Below are 27,591 nucleotides of genomic sequence, written 5' to 3' on the forward strand. Positions count from 1 at the left end.
GAATTTTTTCACAGAAATAGAAGAAACAATCCTAAAATTCACATAGAACCACAAAAGTCCATGAATAGACAAGGCAATTTTGAGCAAGAAAAATAAAGCTAAAGGCATTAGGTTTTCTGATTTCAAACTAAATTACAAAGCCACTGGTTTAATTACAGTAGCATAGAAACATGGTAGTAGCATGAAAACAGACATAGACCAATGGAACAGAATAGACAGACTAGATATAAACCCACTCATAGGCAGTGAATAGAAAGTTGGCAAGGATGCTAAGATTAAATAATGGAGAAAGTAAATCTTCCCAATATATGATGTTAGGAAAACTGAATATTCACACGTAAAAGAAAGAAATTGGACTCTTCTATCACACCAGACACACAAGATGAACTCAGAACGGATTAAAGACTTAAACATAAGCCCTGAAACTTTAAAACTCCCAGAAGATAACATAGAAAAAACCCTTCAGGACAATTGGGATTACATCAACTTTAAAAGCTTCTCTACAACAAGAAACTATTTCATATATAAATATATATCTATATCTATTTTAAAAAATGAAAAGAAAGCTTCTGCACTACAAAAGACATAATCAACAAAATGAAAGGTCAAACTATGAAATGGGAGAAAATATTTGAAAATCATGTATCTAATTGGGGGTTAACATTGAAAATTTATGAAGAGCTATACAACTTAATAACAAGTGACAGATTTAAGGAAGAAATACATGAGTTGCTCAATTAGCTGACTGCATGTGATAGAAATCATTAGGAACAAGTTTCTTATCCAAATAATAATTTGGCAAAATAAAAATAATGCAAAGCAGAGGATGTCAATGCTGTTGTTTTGGGAAAGTACCAAGAGAATAATTGCAGAGACGTTACTGCTTTTTTTCTGTGGTCCAGTGTAGATAGAATACATCAATCACCTGAACTGATGTAATTCATAAGCCCATATTTAAAAGTGTTTACTGAGAAGAATGATGGTCAGATTCTATTCAAGAAACTAGGTTTTATTGACCTCATCCAAGTGTTTCAAAGAATAAAAATCAGATGAACAATTAGAATGACTCTCTAATAAGACTGTGTGAACATGCTTCTGCTAGCTGATTTACATTAACTCTCCAGCAAATTGTGATCAATGTCTGCCTCAGTAGACATGAATTCCTTTGACTAATCAACAATATTAAATATTAAAATTCCGGGGCTGTCCCCATGGCAGAGTAGTGAAGTTCATGTGCTCCGCTGCGGCGGCCCAGGGTTTTGTTGGTTCGGATCCTGGGCGAGTACATGTCACCACTCATCAGGCAACGTTGAGGCGGCATCCCACATGCCACAACCAGAAGAACCTGCAACTAAGATATACAACTATGTACCAGAGGGGATTTGGGGAGATAAAGCAGAAAAAAAAAAAAGATTGGCAACAGTTGTTAGCTCAGGTGCCAATCTTCAAAAGAAAAAAAGAAAAAAGAAAATTCATGTAATACCTATTTGCAAAGGCTAATGTAATATATGCAATAATTCCTTGCAAAGGATATCATTCTTACTCTCTTTGACTCAAAAGTTATTAAAGAATCAAGAGAAGTCACATAGTGAAATTATTGCTTAATCGTGTACATGAAAATGTGAAGTTTAAGCTGTTCTTATTAGTGGAATACACATTATATTAAATCCATTTCTGAATGAGGAGGCATAAAAATAAAAAGTAAGTGAATTTATAGACAAATGTTTTAAAATGGAGAGCTTCCTCTTCAAGAGGCTGGTGTAAATATTTTGATATTATTTCCTTTCTTCTTTATCTGTTTTTAGTGGTTTAGTGAAATTTATGTGCCAATATTTTAAAACATAAGGATGTTTAGTCTTATGATTAATTCAATGAAAACAGCACACTTTAATGAGGCACCAAATAAACCTGCAGATACAGTCATTAAAAGGCTGAGTAGAAGGCAGTGCTATATTAAAGTTTTGCCCTCAACTCTGTATATTACACTTGGCAAGTCAAATTTCTTTTACCCTTCTGTTTTTCAGGGCTATGTATTTCTTAACTTAAAGGTAAGGGAAAGTATATGTGTATAAATAGTGTGAACCTCCTCCAAAATCATCACAAAGGATAACAAGCCAAGAGGATTTGATTAATAAATCAGAACCATTGCAGTAGATGGTGACACAACCAGGTGTTAAGTTGTTAGAGTGTTGATGCTTCTGAAAAGATGACACTGAATGACTAAGAATGTGTTCCATAAAATTCTTTATAAATTTTAAGTCAAAATTTTTAGGATAAACCCAGACCAGATGTCTTCCAAACGTCTAAATTGTCATATTAAATTTCTGCCCTAACCACATACCTGTCTTCTCCATGAATTCCTACTTAAATTTCTTCTTCAAATTGCCCTATTACTGATTAAGTTAACATTGTCACCCACACAACAAATAATCACATTGTAATAGAGCTGGAATGTTAAAACAAAGGCATTCATTTCCATGGTTGAATTTTAAAAAGTTGAATTAATTTACAGACCAATTATTGAGAAGTAGCTTCTGAAGATTCCCAAAATCAGACTACAGTAATAAATTGCCAATAAGAAAGAAAGGCTTTTTAATTTGAACACAATTATAATGTTGAATATATACTACAAGCCTGAATAATTCTTAAAACAATTTTTGTTCCTTTGAATTTTCTCAAACAAAATTATGAGATTAAAAATTCCTGAAATACCTTCCTATCCCCTCTCAAGCATATTAAGGATGTTAGATAAAATTAACTCTCTAAGTAAAGGAAGGCTAAGAATGCACAGCCAGTTCATGAATCTGTCTACAATTATCAGGTGTTTTCTAAAAATATTATCATTTAGATAGCAATAAAAGTTTAATTTACATAATTAAGAAAAACACATTTTGTTAACATTTTAAAAAATTGTGCCTTATCCATAGGGTCAAATTTACTGCTTCTATTTTTTCACTTCTTTACTTCTAGGATGATCTAGAAAAATTCCCAGAATTATCTGGGAGGGTATCCTCAGAAGTGCCGATTTATTTAAAACACATCAATTTGAATTGCTTGATTTGTGTAAAGGATGATCTTCCTTGACACGTGAACTAACACCAGCAATTGGACATTTAAAACTAATGTTTTTAGGCATATTAAGAAAGAATTAATGGTTGAAAAGCATGCAGCAAAACATAGTCTGTCAACTGACTGAAGTTGTGAAAAATAATCAATAAATTTGTTAATTTCCCCTACTTACATTTTACACACTAGCATAATTTTTTATTTAAAACTACACTAAATGTATGATCGCAAATGGTAAAGGAAAGATAAAATGAAACTTCTCAAGCACATTTGATTTATTCATATTCTGTGCCTTTTCCTAGAAATGTCATTTTTATATGCAATCTAGCTAATAAAAGTCAATAAAAGAAGATGATATAGAATGGAGCTCTAAGAGAATTTTCTTTTAGCACTCAGTGATAATCTGTTGCATTAATGAATTGATGAGCAATTCACAAATTTGCAAACTTTGTACAATCTTGGGACATAATTTAGAGGAAATAGAATGTAGAATAGGGAAAATTAACTCTGAGAGCTGTTTTCTAAGTGTTAAGGAATTAACTGACACCCAAAGGGGATGCAAACACTGTGGCACACTTTCGACCATAGTCTGAGTCAATGTGGCCACCATATCTGGGCTGTCTGGGAGACTTAAAAACACAGAATACTTTTGCAGCAAAGTTATTTAAAAGCTATCAAATCCAGCAAATATTGAATTCAAGCCTGTATCTTTAAGATCATTTTGAATCGTGAATAAGTAATTGGAACAGCATTAAAAAATGGTCTATATCGTGAGAAAGCAATTCAATTCAAATGATCATTCAACTCTAATTTCATCAAAGAGAAAAATTTAATTTGTTCCTGCTATGACTTTAGTATTGCTATAAGGCTTCCTAACTTCTATTTTATTTTGTTAACAAAGCTATAATTATCAGGCTCATAGTGTTCAACAGCTCACACTACTTAAATAGAGAGTAATAAGCTTTTGGATTATTGATTGATTTTCTCCTTACCTTATAGCTAATGCTCATTCCTTGTATAGGAGATGGTGTACATCTTATTTTACAGATAGATTTCTTTACATTAAACAAATTGATTTAAAATTAACTTACATAAGTGTGTTTGTAAATAACTCAAACTGAGTATCACTCAATACATCAAAACTTGTAATTTCCTATAAAAGTGACTCATCAAGAGAATGAATCAAAGCAAAGCATTGTCTTCCATCCCTTCAGTCTAAGCCTATGTTTGTCTCTGCAGCTGAGGAGGCTTTCCTGGAGGCAGTATACTGTTGACTCTTGTTTTTTAATCCATCCAGCTACTCTGTGTCCTTTGATTAGAGAGTTCAGTCCATTTACACTTGCAAAGATTATTCTTATATGAGGGGTTAATGCTGCTATTTTATCTCCTGTTTTCTGGTTGCTCTATGTTTCCATTGTTTCTCTTCCTTTGTATTTGCGACCGACATTTCATTTTGCTGGTTTTCTGAGAGGGAGTTCTCAGTTCTCTCTCTTTTTGTGAATTGTGGCTGTGCTCTGATTTTTCGTTTAGTGGATACCATGAGGATTGTATGAAAGACATGGGTAATGAAGTAGACCATTTCCTCATAGCCTCTTATCCCCATAATGAGTAATTGCTGTTACATATTTTTCTGTTTTTAATTTTGTGAGATTACGACTAAGTTTAAGTGTTTATCATTACTTTTGATGCTTTTTCCCCTTTTTCTTTTAAGTTGAAATTGAGCCTTTGCCTCCCTCTTCTTGTAGACAGCTACAGGTTTCTGCTCATGTCTGTCTATCTCCTTGCTCACAGCTTTGTAGACCTTTGCCGTTTTGTTGCTGGTGTGAGGGCATCTTTAATTATTTCTTGTAGACGAGGTCTAGTGGCAATGAACTCCCTCAGCATTTATTTATCTGGGAAAGCTTTTACTTCTTCATCATATCTGAAGGAAAATTTTGCTGGACAGAGTATTCTTAGCTGAAAGATTTTGCCTTTCAGTATTTTGAATATATCATTCCATTTTTTCCTAGCCTGTAGGGTTTCTGCCCAGACATCTGCTGAAAGCCTGATAGGATTTCCTTTGTAGGTTATTTTGTTCTTCCTTGCTGCTCCTAATATGCTTTCTTTACCCCAAACTTTTGCCATTTTTTACTATTATATGCCTTGGAGAGGGTCTTCTCACATCGATAATGTTGGGTGTTTTATTAACTTTGTTTACCTGTAAATCTGAAACCATCTCCATGTTTGGGAAGTTCGCAGCAAGTATTTCTTTGAACAGGCTCTCTGCTCGTTTCTCCATCTCTTCTCGCTCTGTGATACCTATAAAATCCTTATGCTGCTTTTCCTAATCGAGTTGGATATTTCTCAAAGAATTCCTTTGTTTTTTTAAATCTTAGATCTGTCTTCTCCTCCACCTGTAAAATTTCTACATTTGCATCCTTAACAAGACTAATTCTTTCCTCCATAAGATCAATTCTACTTCTTAATGATTCTATATTAGTATCTATTTCATTGCGTTTTTCATATCTAGAATTTTTGCTTCATTTTTTATATAGTTTCAATCTCTTTGGTGAAGAGTTTCATTTTATTGCCGAGCTCCTTGAATTGTCTTTCTGTGTTTTCTTGTAAGTTATTGAGTTTCCTCATGAGGCCTATTTTCAATTCCCTGTCATTTAGGCTGTTATATTTCTGTGTCTTCAGTGTTGGCTCCTGGAGAGTTGTCATTTTCCTTCTGGTCTGAATTGCTGCTGCGGTGTTTGATTAACTGCATGGTGTTTGATTAACAAGTCTTTTGTTGGGGCATTTGTAGTATTCCTAGGATGCAGATTTCCCTTGTTACCACTATGAGGGAGCAGGAGCAGTGTTTCAGGCCCCACCCCATCTGCTGGAAGCTGTGGGAGTATTATGGGTGATTGACGCAGCGTGGGATGCATTCAGGCACTTGTGTGGACTGTCCTTGTCTGGCGGGGCTTCCTCGCCAGGCTAGGGCCACTCTTTGGCACCTCAGGGGTTCTCTGAGATCTGCCTCCCTGCCAGAAAGTGATCACTAGTGGGCTCAAAGCTGCCACGCCTGTTCCTGAGGCTGCCCTCAGGACATGTTCCCTCTTTGGTAGTGCAGCTGCATTGTGAGTGTTCCTGCTCACCTGGGAAGCATTTGCCTCAGTGCGGAAATCTGCTGTAGTCCCTGTTTATGATCCACATTATGTGGGGCCACTGAGCTTGGCTGGTGGGGCTACCCTGCTGTGACCCAAGCTATGGCTGCTCCTTTACAGCACAGGGGCATGATGGGCTCCCCCTCCCTGCCAGGAAAGTAAGCATGAGTGTGTTCAAAACTGCCACGCTTATTCCCACAGCTGCCCACACACGTTCCTTCTTTGGGGCTGCAGCTGCACTGTGAGTGTTTGCATGTGCTTGGGAAGTGTTTGCCCCAGTGCAGAAATCTGCTGAGGTCCCTTTTTATGATCTGCAGTCCAGGGACTGCTGAGCTTGCCCTGTGGGTCTTCTCTGCTAGGACCCAAACTATAACTGCTCCTTTATGGCACAGGGGCACAGTGGGCTCACCTTCCCAGCCAGGAAAGTAAGAGCACATGTGTTCAAAACTGCCGCACCTATTCCCACAGCTACCCAGACATGTTCCCACTTTGTGATTGCAGCTGCACTGTGAGCATTCACACGTGCCTGGGGAGTTTTTGTCTCAGCGTGGAAATCTGCTGAGGTCCCTGTTTATATCTGCAGTCCATGGGGCCACTGAGCTTGGCTGGTGGGGCTTCCCTGCTTAAACTCAGGCTATGGCTGCTCCTTTATGGCACAGGGACATGGTGGGCTCCCTCTCTCCACCAAGAGAATGACGAAGAGGTCAGCCTAAGGTTAACCACCTGTTCCTCTTACAGTCACCCCATTGTGTGTTCCCACTTTCTGGGCACTTGTAACACGTTGGAAAGTGTTTGTGTGCAAGCACAGGGATACAGGGGGAGAGCAAGGTGTGCTCACCTATCTCTGCCACTTCCTGGGGGCTCAGTTCATTCACCCTCAGATGTATAGCTGCATGTGTCTCTCAGGCATCCTGTTGTGCTCTGTGGGCTTCCACTGCTGGTCAGTGAGTGCCCATTTAGTTGTAGTTCAAAATGAGAGAAATGAAGAGAACAACTTACTCAGCCATGCTGCTGACGTCACTGAGCAAGAAAATTGTTTTGCTGGTTGTGAACTGGATGGTTGCCAAGTAAAGAGGCCCAGTGGAGGAGTTGTCCTCACTGCATTGGAGAGTGCAGTTTATGGCAGCCAGTTTCCCACCTCTAGATAGAAGTGCAATTTCTTTGAGACATAGCACTATTGAGATTATCTGTTATTTATTTATTTATTGGGGAAGATTAGCCCTCAACTAACATCTGCCACCAATTCTCTTCTTTTTGCTGAAGAAGATTGACCCTAGCTAATATCTGTGCCTATCTTCCTCTGTTTTATATGTGGGACGCCTGCCACAGCATGGCTTGATAAGTGGTGCTTAGGTCCAAGCCCAGGATCTGAACCAGTGAACCCTGGGCCACCAAAGTGGAGCATGTGAACTTAACTGCTATACTACAGGGCTGGCCCATGTTCCTTATTTTTAATGAGTTTTGTTAGTATATATGGTGCAAGAAATTTGTGTATTCTATATAAGTTATTGAGTTTATTGGCCTTAATATGTTCATAATATTCTCTTATTGTCCTTTTAAAATCTGTAGAAAGTGTAGCAATATCACTTCTATCATGAGAAACAAAATATTTTGGTTATAAATGAGCTGAGCATCTTATGTATCAAAACCTGAGAAAATAACAAAATAAATCCAAACAATAAAGATATAAAAATATAAAGAAAAGAATCAATGACATAATTAACAATCCTAAATAGAAAACAGTGCCAAAGCCATTAGTTTTGTTGAAAGGATTAATAAAAGTCAAAGAACTCTGGCAAGATCAATTAAGAGAAAAGAGAGGGGAAAAAAAACCAGATTGCTAATATTAGAAATGGGAATCTTATATAGTGCTGGTAATAGTGTAAATTTGTACAAACACTTTAAAACGCTTTTTGACAATATCTACTAAGGTGGCCATGACCTATGACCTAAAAATTTATTTCTATGTTTTTATCTACCATTCCATATATTTGAGTGATTCGCTCTAATACGTCATCAATTTGAAGGGTAGATACAGAACCATATATGATCTTAGAAGGAAGATTAATGAGCTTGAATACCTGATCTTGTTTGCCATAAATTTCAGAGAACAGATGAGCAAATTAGGCTCAAACAGGGAGAAATAAATTATCCTTCTACTTTAGTGAGCTTATATACCCATTTCAGTGTCAGAAACCAGAAACTATAAGGCCAGTCTTCCTACCAACATGTAATCATTTGGATGAGATCCATGGAAGATAAATGTCAGCACACTGGACAAGTTCAGTATTACAGAAAGTCTGAAAGTCCAGAATCCTATCTGCAATGGGCCTAAAGATTTTAATGTGAAAATCTCTCAAAATAAATCCAGACCCTGGCTGGCTGGTGGCACAATGGTTGAGTTTGTGTGCTCTGCTTCACAGCCCGGGATTCATGGATTTGGATCCTGGGCATTGCCCTACACACTGCTCCCAAGCCATGCTGTGGCAGAATTCTACATGTAAAATGGAGGAAAATGGGCACAGATGTTAGCTCAGGGACAATCTTCCTCACCAAAAAAATCAAAAATCAAAAAAATAAATCCAGACCTGAATTAAATTATAGCTTGATTATTTGAAAGAATTGAAGGGAGAGTATGAGGAAAGTATATTTGCACAGGGAAAAGGAGCAGCTGGTAAGAAAATAAGTTCTATGTAAAGGAGCCCTCATGGATGTCTTAGTACAGTAACAAATCTTTTGCAATGTGAAGGAAGAAATAAATTTTAGTAAAACAACTGTGTCTGCACAATCTTATGCCTTAAGTGTAATTGCACAGTGAAAGCATCTATTATCTCAAAGTTATCAAAACATTACAACATTGGGGATGGTGAAAATAACTAACTAATGAAAACAAAATTTTAAAAAATATTAAGAATGCTTGGGAAATACAGTGGTATAAGTGCTTGGGATTTCAATCACAAAGGATGTATGTATCCAAAATAGCAGTACCACTGACAGACCTCTGGGATATTTAGAGAAAAGTGCCAGACCACTAGGCAGGACCTTTAAAGATGTTTCAAGCTTCTTCCTCCTTTTGAGGAAAAAATGAAGTCAGAACATCACCTCCATCATCTGAAGGAAATTCCAGTCCAGTTCTAGGTAAGGTCAGGCTGAAAATCACTAACATCTTTATCTCCCTCTTCTCATCAAAAGATGGCTTGAGATGCTGAAGGAACCAAACACTTGAGCATCTTTTACTAATTTCTCTGATGAGTAGAACTACTGTTGATGATACTGGGGAAGTAATCTGTACTGTAGTTAAAAACTTGAAATCCAAAGTCAGAGAGCCTGGATACAATCTCATACTAGCCACACTATTTAACTTCTCTGGGGAGAAGATGTAAATCCTCTGAGATCCTAAATGCATCTCTAGTCACAAGATGAGCATCTACAATCACATACGGAATACTTACCTCATGCCAAAAATTGTGTGAGGTTCTTCATGTGGATTAATCAAGGTCACACAACTATCCTCTCATTAATAGGTTTTTCTGATTCCAGACTTTAAAATCCTGGCTACTACACCACATGCTTGCCCATCACATCCTGTCAGGACCACTTGAATATCTACATGTGAGAATGTATTTAATCTCTGCAGACCTAATACATGAGCTGGATTAAAATGTGCGAGCATGAAGTTAAGAAAAACCTGTCATTCTCCTATAATATATTCCAAGGGCCTTGCAAAAAGAGGGTTGAAGAAAACAGCCATTAGTTCAATTTTCCTTGAAGTGGATCCAATTCATACTATAGCTCATTTTACAGTAAACGAATTCTTTCCAGCCACAAACACAGGCTCTTTATCAACCACACAAGAGGGGCCAAATGAAAACTGGGATGACAGGCTTATGGCAAGGAAAGGGTTTTTATTTCAGTTGATGTCAGCCAGGCAACGAAAGTGAACCCTCAAATTCATATCATCTCCCCAAAAGATGAGAGGCAAGGGTTTTTAAATGTTGAAAGGGTTGTGGCTTCTTATAGGGAGGGGGAGACTGTGGCCTTGCTGGTTGGTGCTTCCCCACTAGCCTGTGTTTGGCCTTGTGAAGCTGCTTGTAGAAAGGAGGATGGTGAGATAAGGGAACCTGCAGGTTGGTATACACAGGAGTAAGCAGGGAAATGAGATAACAAGTTCTCTCTGTGACATGAGCCTTCAGGTTAACTACATAACAAGCCTCCACACTGAAATTAATGCTGTCTTGCTATTCACATAACATTTAGCTTTCTTAGAAACCTAGGTTCAGAAAGAGAAAGGGGATTCTCACATGTTTAGGTTCCAATTGCAGGGGATACAATTCTCCATTCAAAATTGGGTATTCCTCAAACGTGTCTCTCCAGAATACCCGCTCCTAAGACAAAGCCCTTCCATCAAGACAGATAATTAACTCCTGAGAGACAAAGCAACAACTACAAGACTAGGTCCTTCAGCCTTTATGGAAACGTCTTTAAATATCCATGCATTGCAAGGTGAAAATATCTTTTGGTTGTTTATATTTCCAGAGCAAGATTCAGACATCATGGATGTAATAAACCATTTGAAGGTGCTCCCTCCACAATTTCTGCCTTTCACCTATGGGAAGAGAGCCACCCATAGAAGACCTTTTCTACATAGTTTCAAATGAATCCATTCTAAATTCAAATGCAGGTTTTCTGTGAAAACTTTTTCAGGCTTTAGTCTAGAAGGGAAGATTTAGACTTAGAAAAACACTTTCTGAACAACTATTGATTTGATATTGAAGTACCTGAAACGTCTCTTTCCTCATGTGTCATGTCTTTCATATTGAAAGTTTCTTATCCCAAGAGGAGGTCAGTTTGAAGATGGAATTATTTCTGAACATCCAGAAACATCAAGACCATCTAAGACTGTAAGGTAAGTTTTCAATAATGCTAATGCATCTTAAAGATTGTAACTTCTCATATATAGTAATCATTATGTTTCAACACTTTTCAAATTTAGCAATAGAGCATTTCATTCTCAGCCCAATTCCTCAAATTTACTTGGCAAATATCATTACCTAATATTACAGATGAAAAATTTGAGGCTCATAGAGATTAAGCGAATTGTAGGGCCCAGCTCTCTGACATCAGACAGCTTACTTTTGCCATGAGACACCTCCTTTAATAATCAAGACTAATCATAAGAATTAAATAGAATTCAATTACACTTCACACACGGAAAATACATAAACATGAATTTTAAATGACATAAATCATAAGATATTTAATCCAAGCACAAACATGTAGCACCCATCCTGGGATAAATTGCTATGGATAAAATAAGTCTCTGTGTCTTCTTTAAAAGTAAAGCTGATTTCAAATTCTTTAGATAAATACTTAGTAGCGGAATAGCTGGATCATGTGGTATTTCTCTTTTTAATTTTTTGAGAAATCTCCTACTGATCTCCATAGTGGCTGTACAGTTTGCATTCCCACCAGCAGTGTATGAGTGTTCTTTTTTCTCCACATCCTCTCCAAAATTTGTTGCTGTTTTTTCTTGGTAATTATAGGCATTCTGACTGGTGTAAGGTGATATCTCATTGTAGTTTTGATTTGTATTTCCCTAATAATTAGGGATGTTGAGCCTCTTTTCATGTGTCTGTTGGCCATCTGTATATCTTCCTTGTAAAAATGTCTGTTCATTTCCTCTGCTCATTTTTTATTATGTTGCTTCATTTTATTTTGTTGAGTTGTTTATATATTTTGGATATCAACCCTTTGTCTGATAAATAATTTTCAAATATTTTTTCCTAGTTTTGGGGTTGTCTTTCCTTTTAAAAATAGAAATATCATGTGGTCCAGCTATCCCGCTACTAGGTATTTAACCAAATAACTTGAAATCAATTATCCAAAGAGATTTATGAACCCCTATGTTCATTGCATCACAATTCACAATAGCCAGGATGTCAAAACAATCCAAGTGCCCTTCTACAGATGAATGGATAAAGAAGATGTGGTGTATATATATATATATATATATATATATATATATATATATATAACACACACATATATATATAATGGAATATTATTTAGCCATAAAAATGGACAAAATTGTCCCATTTGAAAAAACATGGATGGACCTTGATGGTGTGATGCTAAGTAAAATAAGCCAGAGACAGAAGGACAAATACTGCATGATTTCACTCATATATGGAAGATAACAAATACATGGATAAAGAGAACAGATTACTAGTTATCAGAGGGGAAGGGTGTTGAGTGTTGGTGAAAGGGACAAAGGGGAACTTATGTATGGTGATGGATAAAAATTAGACTACTAGGTGTGAACATGATGAAGTATATTCAGGAATTGAGAACAGTAGTGTACACCTGAAATTACATAATCTTTTAAACTGTTATAATTCCAATAAATTTACTTAAAAAAAGTAAAGTTGGAGATGAATCTTTCTGAATTTATTGCATTGCTAAATGTTTCTCTGTACTATCTTCAAAATGTCAATTCTTCCCATTTCCTAGGTGCATATACAATCACAATAATAGATGGACATCCTTATGTGTCTATAGCAGTGTGGAGAGTATGTTCATATATATTTCTTCAATCAGCTCTCATAACAACCTGTGAAGTAGTTAGCATTATTCTCACTTTATGGATGAGGAAATAAGGATGGAAGGGGCCAAGGTAACCTTCCCCAGTTAAAAGGAGTAGCAAGCAGAAAAGACAAAACTCCAGCCTGGTCTTTCTGATTCTAAAACTAACACACTTAACCAGTGTGGTAGTTATTTTCAACATTTTGCAGAAAATTCTGGGGGTGCACACTGTGAAGGGGGATTGGGAAGGAAGGAAATGAGGCTGAGGGAGAGCCAAAGTTAAAAGGGAGCTTCACTGAAATCAGTATCACATTTTTATTAATATTTGGGGATTCCATTATGTTACTCGTTGTATGTGTTGATGAAATTGCTTCATATACACTTGTCTCTGAGTAGTATTAATTCAATTATAATTATTAGGGTCATATCAAAAGGAGATCGCTAGTTCAGCGTTGTTTATCCTAATATGGTAATGTAGGGCATGAATTAAGAATTTGGAGGAAGGAAAGTTAACAAGTATAATCTGAACTAATCCTCTCTTTGTCCTTTATTATATGATCGAACTTGGGCAGAATCCATAATTTCTCTATGCTTTTATTTCCTAATGTGTAAAATAAGTATAAAAACCAGAGTAGTAATCTTCTCATAGGTTTATAGTGAGGATTAAATAACCAAATGTTTGCAAAAATACCTAGAGCACAGAAGGCAGTTGGTACATTTTAGATAATATTATCAGTAGTATTATTATTAACATTAGTTTCTAAGATTGTTTCCGCATTTACAATGTGGATGAAATAATACCAACCACACAGGTCGCTACCATAGCATGCACATAGCAATCTGTAATTAAAAAATGTATTTATTAGCTATTATTCAATTTAGACAATATGCATTATCAATTATTTTACAGTAACGCCTGTATCTTTTCATGACATTCTTTCACCAATGCCCTCTTATAATTAATGTTAACTATTACAAATAGCATGATATTCGGGTTCCTCTCTCTGGCTTCCATCCTCTTACTAAACCTCAGTCGACTTCATCCAAGACACACAAAGATCTTTCCTATAGTTATATCCACGATTCCTCTTTCCTCAAATTCTTTTTCATCCTTCCACTCAATTCTCAATTGCCTTCCATGGTTACCCATTTCCTAAAACTAAAGGGAAAATTCTTTAGCTTTGCATTCATAGCAGTTACATCCATGTTCTAACTCCATTTTCAAGCTTAGCTGCCGCTATGTGTGCAATCTACTTCAGGTTCAGCTCTTAGTCACCTCAGGTGATTGATTAAGCACACATAGATATTCTCCTGCTTCTATGCTTCTACATTTCCTCACGTCTATACCCTTAACAGAATCTTTATCCAGAAGATAATCTGAGTAAGGTTCAATAACTCAGAACATTTTTCTATGTCAAAAAATCTCATAATATTCACAACTCAATAAAATCTAGGAATTTATTATTTATTAGATGGAGAGGTTTAATAAATTCAAGATTGCATTAATAAAAACTGATCTTTTTCAGGTAATAAGATTACCCAAAACAAAACCCATGGAGAATAAGAACGTGACAGAATTTGTTCAACTGGGGCTCATAGAGAATCCAAAGATGCAGAAAATCATATTTTTTGTGTTTTTTGTTGTCTACATTATTTCTATCGTTGGAAATGTGCTCATTGTAGTCACCAGCATTGTCAGCCCATTACTGGAGTCCCCCATGTACTTTTTTCTGGCTTATCTCTCCTTTATTGATGCCTGCTATTCTTCTGTCAGTACCCCCAAACTGATCATAGATTCACTCCATAAAAAGAAAATCATCCTATTTAATGGATGTATGACCCAAATCTTTGGGGAACATTTCTTTGGAGGTGCCGATGTCATCCTGCTTACCGTGATGGCCTATGACCATTATGTAGCCATCTGCAAGCCCTTGCACTATAGAATCATCATGAATCGGTGGGTGTGTGGCCTGCTAATCGTAGTAGTGTGGGTGGGAGGATTTCTTCATGCAACCATGCAGATCCTCTTCATCTTCCAATTGCCCTTCTGTGGCCCTAATATCATAGATCACTTTGTGAGGGATCTGAATCCTTTGCTCAGTCTTGCCTGCATGGATGCTCACACTCTAGGCCTCTTCATTGCTGCTAACAGTGGATTCATCTGTGTGTTAAACTTCCTCCTCTTGTTGGTCTCTTATGTCGTCATCCTGCGCTCTCTTAGAACCCACAGCATGGAGGCGAGGTGCAAAGCCCTCTCCACCTGTGTCTCCCACATCACAGTGGTTGTCTTATTCTTTGTGCCCTGCATATTTGTGTATATGAGACCTTCAGCTACTTTATCAATTGATAAAGCAGTTGTTGTATTCTATACAATGATAACCCCCATGTTAAATCGCTTAATCTATACCTTAAGAAATACCCAGATGAAAAATGCCATTGGTAAATTGTGTAGTAGGAAAGCTCTTTCAGGTGAAAAATAAATATCTTTGGATCCTGACACTGATTCAACTGAGGTAATGGTCAAAAGGATATCTTAGGTGGTCTCAGCAAAGAATATCTATGAGATAAAGAAAAAGAATGGACTGCTTTGAATCATGGATTCTACAATGAAAGGAGCAGAAAGATTGCAAGAAAAGGGAGAAAGATCTAACCCAGCACCGCTCTTTGCATATTTGGAAAATTCTACCAAAATGGGGCTTAGTTTTACTAGTTCATCCATGTATATGGATTCATAATCTTTCATTCTAATAAAAATAAAATAAAAGACTTAATAAAATATATTGATATTGAGCAGTAATCTCTATAACAATCCAAAGAGGTATGTGCTGCTATTATCCCCATTTTACAGGAGAGAGACAGCCAGAAAGACGAAGTATGGAAAAAGATACATGGAAGAGCCACTAACCAGAATCTAACTGATTTCTCAGACATGCTCTTAACTGCTATGATACATTGCCGGGCAATGATGATAGAAAAGTATGATAATTGTAACAGTTACCATCTATTGACCTAGGGACTGAGCTGATAGACACAATATATGTATGTATAATATATAATAAATATTATAATATGCATATATTATAACATAATATAGTATGCATTAAACACATACAACAAACTGCAATATTTTTATTAATAACTCTGCTTTTTTATATATCACAGTGGATGGTAATACGCTTACTGCAATATTTTGGCATATAAATACTTTAGGAATCTAAAATCAATGTGCCATTTAACCTCTAAAAGTTAAGTGACAAATATTACATTATGTTTCCAAATTTCCATGTAGGGTTCAGAATCATTTTGTATTGCTCATGTCACCATCGTATGCTCATGTCCCATCAGAAAAAGTGATGACAAATAAAAGAATATCTTAATGTCAGAGAAGAATTTCCATTTATTGAATATACAGTCGTACTCCATAAGTACTTTCCTGCTAACTAACAATAGTTTCTATAAGAAGAATAACATCTGGTATATGATAAATATTGAATGAATAAGTAGAAGTATAAGTGATGATGAATAAAGTCAACAAAATATAGAGCAAATCATGATACTGCTAACTAGGGAATTTTTTTTACTACCTTCATGTGATTCAGCCTGATAGGAGAATTCAGGGTAGATCTATGAGGGACATCACAATTTTTTTTTACTCATACTTCAACTATGTCATGGGGAAAAAATTGAAACTGAAATTTTCAGTGAATAAAGAAATGCTTTACCTTGATATTCTCTCTGCTCAGCAAGATTTCATCATCTTATAAATGTGGGCTGTTTTTGTTATAATTCTTTGTAAATTGGTATACTTTCTGGTAACATTTCATTATGAAAAGCTCCTTTTAAAAATGTGTAGCTCTGTCTACATAAAAAACAATTTCATGGTAAATATATTCCATTTATTTCTTCCATCCTTCATTCACTAACCAACAAATATTTTGAACACAAGGATTGTTTCAGGCACACTGATACTGGCTGATACTTCAGTGATGATTAAAGAGGAAACCAAGTCTTGCCTTCACAGAGCCTAAGATCCACTGAGAGACACCCAGAAGAGAGCTTAAAATTACAATATTGTTATAAATGTTAAGATAGTGACAGCACAGGGTGGTATGAAAGCATGCATGAGGAACACACAATGAAGACCTGGGGGTTCAGGAAAGATTCCAAGAATAAAAGACATAGAAAAAAATGGGATCTGAAGGAAGAAAAAGAGTCAGCAGACTGAATAGGCATCAGTCAGTGTGAGAGCCTTCCTAGGAGAAAGAATACATAACAAAGCCCGGAAGGTTAAAATGAGTATTCAGGAAACCTAATCCATTCAATATAGCTGTGGTCATTAGTTCATCTATTCATTCAACTATTATTTCTTGAATGCCCACTGTGTGCCAAGCAACATGCTGGGGACCAACTTAATAATGGGTAATAGCAAGATGTGAAGCTGGAGACACAGGAACAGGGAAGATCAAGAGGGGTCTCATACTCAAATGAAGGCTTAATGCTAAATACCATGGAGGAAATATTTTAAGGTCTTTTAAGCTAGTGAATGATGCAGTTAGATTTGAATTTTAAAATGACAACTCTAGGTATGGTATGGGAAATGAATTGGAGGGGTCAGGAGAGGCAGCAGGAGAGCAGTTAGGATGTTTTGCAATAATTTGGGTGTGAAAAGATGAAAGCCTAAACTCTGATGTTGCCGTGAGGATGCAGTGTGTGTTGGACACTGCTGCATCCAGCACTGCCAGTGTTCCTAGGACCCAGCTGCTATGTGTTTGGCCTGCTAATAGCTTACAGCCTCATTGTCTCTCAACAACGGCATCAGAGAAAATTGAAGCTGTTTCACCTGTGTGATTATGCCCACCATCCCAGGGCCCAAAAATGGCCAATGGATGACTGGAGCAAGGGTAACAAATGTTGGTCCCTTTGCCTCAGGGTGGAATCACTTCTGTAGTACAATGTATACTCCAGAGCTCCCATGGATCCAGCTTGAAGCTAGATTCCAGTTGAGACCACATCCTTTCTTTTCTACCGTAGTGAGCTTCCCTCAACCTTTCTCCTTATATATCACTTTCATAAAAATCCCCACCTCAGGGTATGCATCTAGGAAACTCAAACTAACATGGAGAGATAGAGAATGGTTCAAGAAACATTTAGGAGTTACAAAAAAAAGAACTTGATATAGAATGAAGATTTTCCAAAGACGAATAATAAACAAAACCCAGGTTCTGGCTTAGATCACTGGATGGATGAGGAAACAATGAAGATGGAACAGAAAGAAGACGAACATTCTTTGTTAACGGAAGAGGCCTCTCCACTTTCAGTGACACTGGCTTCTCCCCCTATTTCTGAAGGATTAATCCTGCATTACCTGAGGAAACTGTTATGGCTTCCCTTCAGGCAGTTGCCGTGAAAGACAATGCTGATTTTTCTCAGGACTCACCTCTTCTCCCTCCTTGTTTCCAGACCTGTAACTAGACACAAGTCCTAGTAGGCCCCTAAAGTTAAGGTACAAAGTGTGACACATGAGGAGGTGCACTACACTTCAAAATAACTGCTTGAGTTTTCTAATTTATTCAGACAGAAATCTGGGAAATATATATGGGAATAGGTATTACAAGTATGGGATAATTACAGAAGAATCATAAAGTTTGATCAGGCTGAACTTATTGATATGGGTTCAGGCAGCAGAGATTCCACATTTAATGTTGTAACTGGGGGAGTTAAGAAAGGCTGCAGCAGGTGGTCAGCCCTGCAGGTTAGTGGTTAAGTTCACTCACTCCACTTCAGCCACCCAGGGTTTGCAGGTTCGGATCCCAGGTGAGGACCTAGCCCTGCTCATCAGGCACCACTGTGATATATAGTAGTAATCTTGTGGGACCACCATCATATATGTAGTTCCTCATAGACCAAAATATCATTATGCAGTACATGCATGTATATGTGGTATTAATTCTGAACGATATTACATTTTTGTGGATTGGAAAACTTAATATTGTGAATATGTCAATAATACTTAAAATTATACCAATTCAATACAATTGCTATCAAAACTCCAATGATATTTTTGCAGATATAGAAAAAATATCTGAAAAATTAATATAGAATCTTAAGGGACCCCGAAGGAAAGAAACTCTTGAAAAGAAAAACAAAGTTGGAGGTCTCCAACTCCCTGATTTCAAAGCTTAATGTAAAGCTCCAGTAGGGAAAACATTGTGGTGCTGGCAAAAAGACAGGCACATAGACCAATGGAATAGAATAGAGTCCAGGAAGAAACCATCACATGAATGGTCAAATGGCATTCTACAAAGGTACCAGGACCATTCAATGAAGAAAAGACAGTTTTTTTCAACAAATGATATTGGCAGAACTAGATATCAGCATGTAAAAGAATGAAGGTAGACCCTTAACCTATACAGTATATACAATAAACTCAAAATGGGTTAAAGACCTAAACAGAAGATCTAAAAGTATGAAATTATAGAAAAAGTAGAGAGAATAGCTTCAGTATATTACTTTAGGTGACAATTTTTAGCATATGACACCAAAAACACAGACCACAGAAGAAAAAATAGATCAATTGAGCTACATTGAAAGTAAAAATTTCTATGCATTAAAGGACACAATAAACAGAGAGAAAAGGCAACCCGTTGGTTAGGAAGAAATTCTTGCAAATATATACTTGATATATCCAGAATATACAAGGAATTCCTACACCTCAGTAACAAATAATAACTCAATTAATACATGGACAAAATAGTTGAATAGACATTTCTCCAACGAACACATGAAAATTGCCCACTGATATTGAACAGACGGTCAACATCACTAATCACTAATCAAAGCAGAAAATCAGAAGCAAAACCTTATGATGGAAGGAATTTCAGAGATAAAATTAACCGCAAAAGATTTGAAAAATTCAAGTTCCCTATAATATCACCATTTAATTAATTGATATGATGCATGCAAAAAGCTGATGGATTGCAGCATATGACTCATCTGACTATGTACTACTGTGATATCACTTAGGTGGTATACCCAGTTGAAGATTCAGTGCGCCATGTTAACTTTATTAAAGTATCAGAGCCTCCAGCACTTGATTTGTAGCTCTTCTCCAACCAAATGAGATAGTAGAATAAAATGAACTCACCTCACATGACAAGGATGATAGACTCTTGCCTGAGAACCATGTTATCTCTTGTCTTTTTTTTCATATTAGAATCCCAGGGAATATAATCTTGTGAACATTGTGCAAAAATGAGCCACTATATTGATACCATTATGCTAAACAGACTGTTGAGAAGAATTAGAAAGTATCCTATACAATCCAGTGTACACAATGGTCACAACTACTTTGCAAATTCTTCCATCAAAAAGTGGAATCTATCTCTCTATACTTTTATCTGGGCTAACCTTGTGACACATGACATATGTAACCTTTTAACCACATAAGTAGAATGTGGTGAAAAGTAATATACAATTCCTGCATTGTGGCTTGAGAGGCCTTGAAGATCTAGCTTTCATGAAACAAACACTGCCCTGAACCAACTTGGTGTGATAGAGCCCAATCTATGCCACTGGAGAATCAAAGAGAACTGAGGCACCTGAGCCAATTTCTGGATGTATAAATGAATCCACATTGGAACATCTACTCCAGTCAAACTATGGGAGTGTTTCCAGGTAAAACCAGTGGAAAAACTACCCAGCTGAATCCAACCTAAATTGCCGAATCATAATCAAATAAACTATTTTTACTGTAAGCCTTTATGTCCTGGTTTCGTGATTTTAAGCCACTCTTTTTGCCTTAGCATTGTTTGCCAGTACATTGCAATTGGTAACTTATAAACCTACTAAGTGCACAGAAGCAGGACGTGGAAAATAAATGCTGTGAAATTTCATGGGATTGTAACATGGGTAGAGTTCTTAGGAATCCAGTGGTCTTGGGGATGCAGAGATTCTCTCAATAAAGAAGGAGTTTTCTATTCTATCTTCTATCATTAGGAAAAAGACATACTACTTAATGGGCTTTTAAATTTTGGAGAAAACACATACTGTATCGGGGGTGGTGCTACTCCAAATCACATATAAGGTGACTAGGGAGACTGCTAGTTTTCAGTAGGATTCACTGACAAGGGCAACGCAGGAAATAATCAAATCTATTCTGGGTGAAAGTGTCACCTGAGCTGTTAAGCAACTGAGAGATAATACCTGAATGTGAGGGAGAAGAAGCCCAGATGGTTGGAGAAGTAAGTTGATAAGCATCAGTTATAACCCTAAAAGCAGCTGCAGTAGTAGGGAACTGAGCTTGATTTTTTTAACCCACGTTAAGTCTTCTGAGGAAACTAGAAATGGTCACCTCCTTGAAGAAGTTGAGTTGTACCTCCGACTTCATCTCTTTTCATGGAAAAAGGTAATTGTAATTCACTCTCCAACAAGACCCCAATATCATTAGAAAATACAAGCAGGTATAAGTGGCACACGGGTCAACTGTACTGGACTTCATTTGTTGGAAGGATAACCCAGATTCCTGTACTTGCCTTGCTTGTAGCCTGAGACACTCTCTCAATGGCCTGGCTTCACCATGACCATAGATGAAGAGGCCTATGGAAATTATTATCCATCTTTAAGTTACTAATGGGCTTGACTTGATAGGACCTTGGCTCACACCCACGTGGGCACTTCTGAAATCCTACTTCAGAGATTCCTTGTTGTTGCTGAACTGGTAGATACTGTGCAACATGATTTGAGCCTAAATATGCCCAATGGCTTTCCCATCAAGCTAGCCTCCTGCTAAGAGTGACCCCGATGCTAATTTGAACTCTGCCTTCTCTTACAACGGCAGGAAGGGTCCAGTGACATGGACAGAAATTGCAGGGAGAATGGTCCACTGTGGGGAGATCTTTGGGCAGTAGGAAAGGGGAGACAATGGGTACATTTTTATCCTCTCCAGCTATTTACAGATGGTTTGAAAAAGGAACATATAGCCTCTCTTAAAAGGTGCAGTGGATCAAGAAATCAGCTGTGCTTACTACCAAGTAGTGGGCAGTGCATAAGTTCCCTCTAAGAGTACGAACAACTAAGAATATGTTTGACTTTTTGGACATTGTAAGAAAAAGGAAGAAGGAGGTTAGATGAGGGTAGAAATGGTAAAAAAAAAAAAAAAAGTAAAGCAAGAATGAAGGGAAAGGAAAGAGTAGGAATAGGAAAAAATATGAAAGAATATTAGTGGTCAAGAGTCAACTTTAATGGTCTACAATCGAAAAGTAAAGGAATGAAAGCCTGCACTATGATTCATCTCAGACATAGGCTGAAAATGAACTACACATCAAGTTGTCCAGAAATCAGCAGATTCAATTAAAAAGAAAAGCAGTGAACCTCAATAGCACTATTGAAGCCACTATTTTCAAATCATGTAGAATTTTCAAAAGAGTAGAATAATTAAAATTCAAGAGAGAAATACTCCCGAATGAGATATTTTACCATATGTTATATTAAATATTTAATATCTAATATATATAGAAGCACATTAATCCAATGAACAATCACAGAATGATTACTTCTTTTTTGTTCAACTTATTTATTTTTATTGAGGTAACATTGGTTCATAACATTATATAAGTTTCAGGTATATATCATTTTATTTCAATTTCTGTGTAGACTACATCATGCTCACTATCCAAAGACCAATTACTATCTGTCACCATAGACATATGCCCTATTACCCTTTTCACTTTCTTCCCTTCCCACTTCTGTTACAATTATTTCTGTTTACTGAATTCTTTGGATTAGTTTTATGGTGTTAAATGAAAGAATTGATTGAGTTTTAAATTTAGCAAATAACGAAATACTTAATTCATCCTAAGTCGGGTAACTAATATCGACTAGCGTGAAACTTGAAAGATTAAAAGGATGCATGAAGCAATGGTGAAATTAAAGGCAGATTTTTTCTCTTTTTCTCACTTAGACAAATCTTTAAAATACCAAGGCAAAGCAACTCTTGAAGAATCCTCAATCACTGAGTTGGAAGATGGAGAAATTACCAGAGGCTTCCCCTCCCCTCCTTTCAAATCAAACAGAGCTTTCTTTGTCTCCAGAGGTTTATGTTAATGCTTTGTCTTATCTTTTTCTGAGTTCTTATCAGAATTTTATGGCTATTCTGTGCTGACAGAATTGATTTAATTCGTGGTAGAAATAATCGTTAATATGATAGATGATAGTGAAATTGAAACGGTCTCATTTCACAAATGGGATGACAGAAACCCCATGAAGATAAATTATTCATCTAGAGTTATAGCACCGTTATCTCAGAATTAGGTTTGTATCTTGTCCTCTTTCTACTACACCACACACCTTTTGACTATAAGAGCTTCATATCAGATAGGGGACCATAAATTCCTGTACAAAAAGATCTGAGTTTCATGATAAGAACTTGCAGAGGTCACGTAGTTTCAACTACTTGAACACTCATGGCAGTATTCAGAATTAAAAATGCAAAAATACCTTTACCTTTCTGAGTCAAAGTTTAGACAAATCTTTCCAGATACATAAATGTAACCATATCACCAGACACAGAAGTTGTTTCAAAATTAGGTTGAGTGCCTTACACAGAAGAAGAACTAAGTAAATTTTTAGAAACAAACAGATGCAAAAACCTTAATAAAAGATAAGGCAGGTGAGACTCTTGGTTAGATGTGTGACTAGGGGATTAACTTTATCTCACTGGACTTTGATTCCTCTTCTAGAGTAGATGAATGGGCCATCATATGGAAGTAAGATTATCAGAATGTGTATTTCAATTTGTTTAAATATGCATGCTAAGAAGCAGTAAGTAGCTTTTTTTCCATTTTCAACAACAGTGATTTTCCATTTGTTTTGAGTTAGAAGTAAATGTTGTTAGTCCTTGTTATGTTTTTCTTTCAGATAATTTAATTTTCTCTTGGGATCTTGACCTCCTAGACTAATTCCAGGAAAAAAAGTTAACAATGCAACTGAATTCATTTTCTAGGGTCTTTCTAAGAACCTAGATGTTGAAGAAGTTTGTTTTGTGGTATTTTCTTTCTTCTACACAGTCATTCTTCTTGGAAACCTCCTTATCATGCTGCCAGTTTATGAGGGCAATCTTTTCGAGTCTCCTATATATTTCTTTCTCAATTCCTTGTCTTTTATGAACATTTGTTACTCTTTGGTCACAGCTCCTAAGATGCTTCTTGGCCTATTATCCAAGAGAAAAACTACCTCCTATGTGGGGTGCATGTTGGGGGGCATTTATTTGGTTGCAGTGAGATCTTCATCCTTACTGTAATGGCCTATGACTGTTATGTAGCTATTTGTAAACCCCTGTACTATATAACCCTCATGAACCAGGAAAGAGGCAATAAAATTTTGCCAGGGAACTAGGTAGTTGGGTTCTTACACACCCTTATCCAAGTGGCTCTGGTAGTCTGACTACACTTTTGTGAACCCAATGAGAATTATCACTACTTTTGTGATGTCCACTCTGTGCTGAAACCTGCCTGCACAGACAAATATTTTGTTAGTGGTGTTGTGAAAACCAACAGTAGGTATCATTACTCTGGAGAGTTTTATTATCTTGCTAACCTCTTATACCATCAGTGTGGTGTCCCTGAGACAGCAGTCAGCAGAAAGCAAGTGCAAAGCTATCTCCACCTTTGGCTCCCACATTGCTGTGGGCATCATCTTTTTTGTTCCCTGTACTTTCATATACATTTCCCGATACTATCTTTTCAGAGGAGAAGTTAGTGACTGCATTTTACACCATTATCAGCCCCATGTTAAATCCCCTGATTTATACACTGAGAAATGCGGAAGTAAAGAATGCAGTGAGGAAACTGTGGGTCAGGAAGGTTTTCTAGAAGGCTAATGTTAAAGAGTTGGAAATATCAATTTAAGCTGGATGATCTTAAATTTTCTCAACTGTACAATGAAGACAATAAAAACCTCACAGGTTATTTCTTTGCAGAAAAAATGAGACAATAACACACTCTACACATAGAAGTTGTTATTTATTATTATATTTGTTCTAATATTTCACAATCAGATAATTCTCTGAAATAGCTAGGCCATAAAAATCTTATTCAACTCAGAAGCACAGCATGATTATACTCAGCACCACTAATTTCTTCTCCCCATGTTTGCCTTTTTCATCATTTTCCTTAAAGAATGAGAGTCTACTATGGAGGACTTATGGCTGTTTTCTATGTTCAGAACTGCAGTTAGTACATACTAAATACTCAATATGTGTATATTGTATGAAAATTAACAGAGATCTGAGCTACAGCATTCTGATGCAAGCACTCCAAAGCTCAGTGAAAATTAAACCTAGTAAGGTTGGAATGGGAAGGGAGGTGTGTGCAGAATGTGAAAGAGAGAAAACACAAGCTTAAAAAAACAAAAGACCTGTTCTCAACCTCTGGTCTTGGGAAAAACTTTTTCCTTTCTCTAGAACTCATTTTCTTTACGCAAACAATAAGGAAATTGAAAAACAAAGAAGAGACTCTAAAATCCCCATTTTAATTGTAACATCTCATTAATATGCTTCTGTAACTGACTCTAGTCTTTACTTGCCATCTGCATCCAGTGGTCGCTAACATTTAAAATGACTAACAGGAACAACTAATAAATCTGAAGACAAAGTGACCTGTGATGAATAGGCGACTGTCACTCAATCAACAGGGTAAATACAATTTGCTGAGATTCATGATTGGGAAACCATATTTCCTCCAATGTTTGAACCAAGCAGCTTCACTGAATATGGTGAGCCATGTATCACGGCTTCCTTTACTGGCATCCCAATTTCCAACTCTGGACTCTAGAGAGACTCATTCTGGACAAAAATCATGACTTTCCTATATGAACAACATTTGTCCTGGTGACACATCCCTCATTTACTTTGTGAAAACTGAGCTTTATTTTTCTATAGCAAATGAATACATCCCTGATTATCATTTTGCCATTGTTTTATTGCCATTTCCTTAAATCTGATTATTCCCGTTACTACCTACACGTGGTTATGTTTATGGCTGCAGAGTGTGTATCTGTGCAAGTGTCTCTATGTGTGTATGTATGTGAAGGACTGTACATAGTGTTTTAAAAAGAAGATCTCTGACATTGATGCATTCACAGAATTAAAGATAAGAAAGATCAAAAGGCAGAAACACATCTGAATTAGGAGTCATAATTAAGAAATCCTTGCCCTGGACCACACAAATCCATGTTTATTGTCCCAGCTTGGACATATCCTCACTGGATGTCTATGCACCCCCATTTGCTCAATTTTAAAATAATGCCTACGTCAGTGCTTCTCAAACTTTTCTGATCATTGGAAGCATCTTGAGAGATTTTTGGACAGATGATAGTATCTATTCTAAGAGTTTCTGATCCAGTAGGCCAGGGTTAAATGGTATACAAAATGTGCATTTTTAAAGCTTCTCTGGTAATTTTTATACAGTCAGTGGTACATCTGGGAACTTAGATTTGGAAACACTCGGATTGGTGATATTTGATGTTCTTAGAGTACAAGAGGTCTATGAGTCAATGAAATCCAAAGAGCCCTCCCTTGGATATATATAGCCCCATGGATTCTGCTAACTAACACAAAGGGAGCTAAACTTGAACAGAATTTAGAAAACTGTTATCCAATTGGTAACTTTTCTCCACAATTCTCTTTCTTTCATATCTTTGCACTAAAATCTGGACTATCACTAGATATTAGTGATATTGAAAATATGAAGTCCCCAAGAAGATAAAAGCTAACATATTTATTACTATCAAAGATCAAGAAGTGGAACATATAAAATAATATTCAAGTTTCTACCAGTGACTTTATAAACATATTCCTGTTCACAAATTTCCTCAGAGTCAATCCCTATCAGAGGAGCTTATAGAGTCTCCTCTTGGCTCCTTGGAAATAAATGGCCAAGAATCACGAGAACTCAGACTCTCTCCAGTTTCAATAAGGATGAGTCTGGTCAACAACACCATTTTGTTTCATGGATGTATGATGACAACATTGTCTACCAGCTTTATAGTTTTATAACCTTGGTGTTATACGAAGGCAGGTATGACTTGGATTAAAGCCTTCACTGACAAAAATAAATGGCAACCTTTCTCATTTTCCAGATGAATAAATTAGTTTATTTTATAATGGAAAACAATAAATGTGTCTCCTTGTTTCTTCTAACCAGTGATTATACTTCTGTCCCTGGAGCAGCATAAATTATTTAAACATGTTTCCATGCTCTGCTGAATTGAATATGTAAGGATAGCTTTTATGTTTTGCAGCATATCTCTTTTTCATGTAAAATATTCATGAGATTAAAACATTTATCACATGTCAGAGCCTCTAGAATTACACTGCTTTTTATAGTGACTGAGTAGGAATGCCTCATTTTGACAGTGTTCTGATGTGTCCACTTCTTGCATGGTGACCAGTTTTGTTTTGTTTTGAGGTATAATTCAACGTCATCATTTTATTCAAATCTTCAAAACAGTATTTATTGTATATTCTTTAGTATGAAAAATCTACAAATTAAGTCTGCCACATAGTATAGAGAGACATACAATGCTGAACTTCCATAACAGTTAATGGTACAGTGAAACATTAATGTACAGAGCATAAAATTATAATTTCAGCAAAGGGTAAGATAAATCTTCTATTTTATGCATGAAAAAGATAAGAACTACATGAAATATATTTGAATCTACTTTGACGTTTGCACTTAACCCCCTTCAAGCTCAACCTAGATCAGCTGAACCCAAGCTTACCCAAAGACACATAAGTGAGAATTAAATGTTTGTC

At 36.5% G+C, this 27,591-nt stretch overlaps 2 protein-coding genes and 1 pseudogene across 2 annotated transcripts in view; 2 read left to right on the top strand and 1 right to left on the bottom strand.

The window, feature by feature from the left end:
• Positions 1-11,046: 11,046 nt before the first annotated feature.
• LOC124232734 (olfactory receptor 4C46-like) lies at positions 11,047-15,892 on the top strand. Its single transcript, XM_046649658.1, has 2 exons — positions 11,047-11,103; positions 14,306-15,892. Exon 2 carries the CDS (start codon positions 14,333-14,335, stop codon positions 15,257-15,259), a length of 927 nt encoding a protein of 308 aa, XP_046505614.1. The 5' UTR covers positions 11,047-11,103; positions 14,306-14,332; the 3' UTR covers positions 15,260-15,892.
• Positions 15,893-21,121: 5,229 nt separating this feature from the next.
• On the top strand, positions 21,122-24,646 carry LOC124232723 (olfactory receptor 4S2-like; annotated as a pseudogene).
• A 57-nt stretch (positions 24,647-24,703) lies between these two features.
• LOC124232724 (olfactory receptor 4P4-like) overlaps positions 24,704-27,591 on the bottom strand; it is a 3,734-nt gene continuing 846 nt past the window's right edge. Inside the window, exon 2 of the mRNA XM_046649654.1 lies at positions 24,704-24,707. Within this exon, the coding sequence (XP_046505610.1) occupies positions 24,704-24,707 (4 nt within the window). The remainder of the gene's footprint in view (positions 24,708-27,591) is intronic.

The sequence above is a fragment of the Equus quagga genome, unplaced genomic scaffold (assembly GCF_021613505.1).
Source record: "Equus quagga isolate Etosha38 unplaced genomic scaffold, UCLA_HA_Equagga_1.0 1100_RagTag, whole genome shotgun sequence".
Classification (NCBI taxonomy): domain Eukaryota; kingdom Metazoa; phylum Chordata; class Mammalia; order Perissodactyla; family Equidae; genus Equus; species Equus quagga.

What these genes read in the sequence shown, in the direction of transcription:
- LOC124232734 (XM_046649658.1), top strand. Translation starts at nt 14,333, where the DNA reads ATGGAGAATAAGAACGTGACAGAATTTGTTCAACTGGGGCTCATAGAG.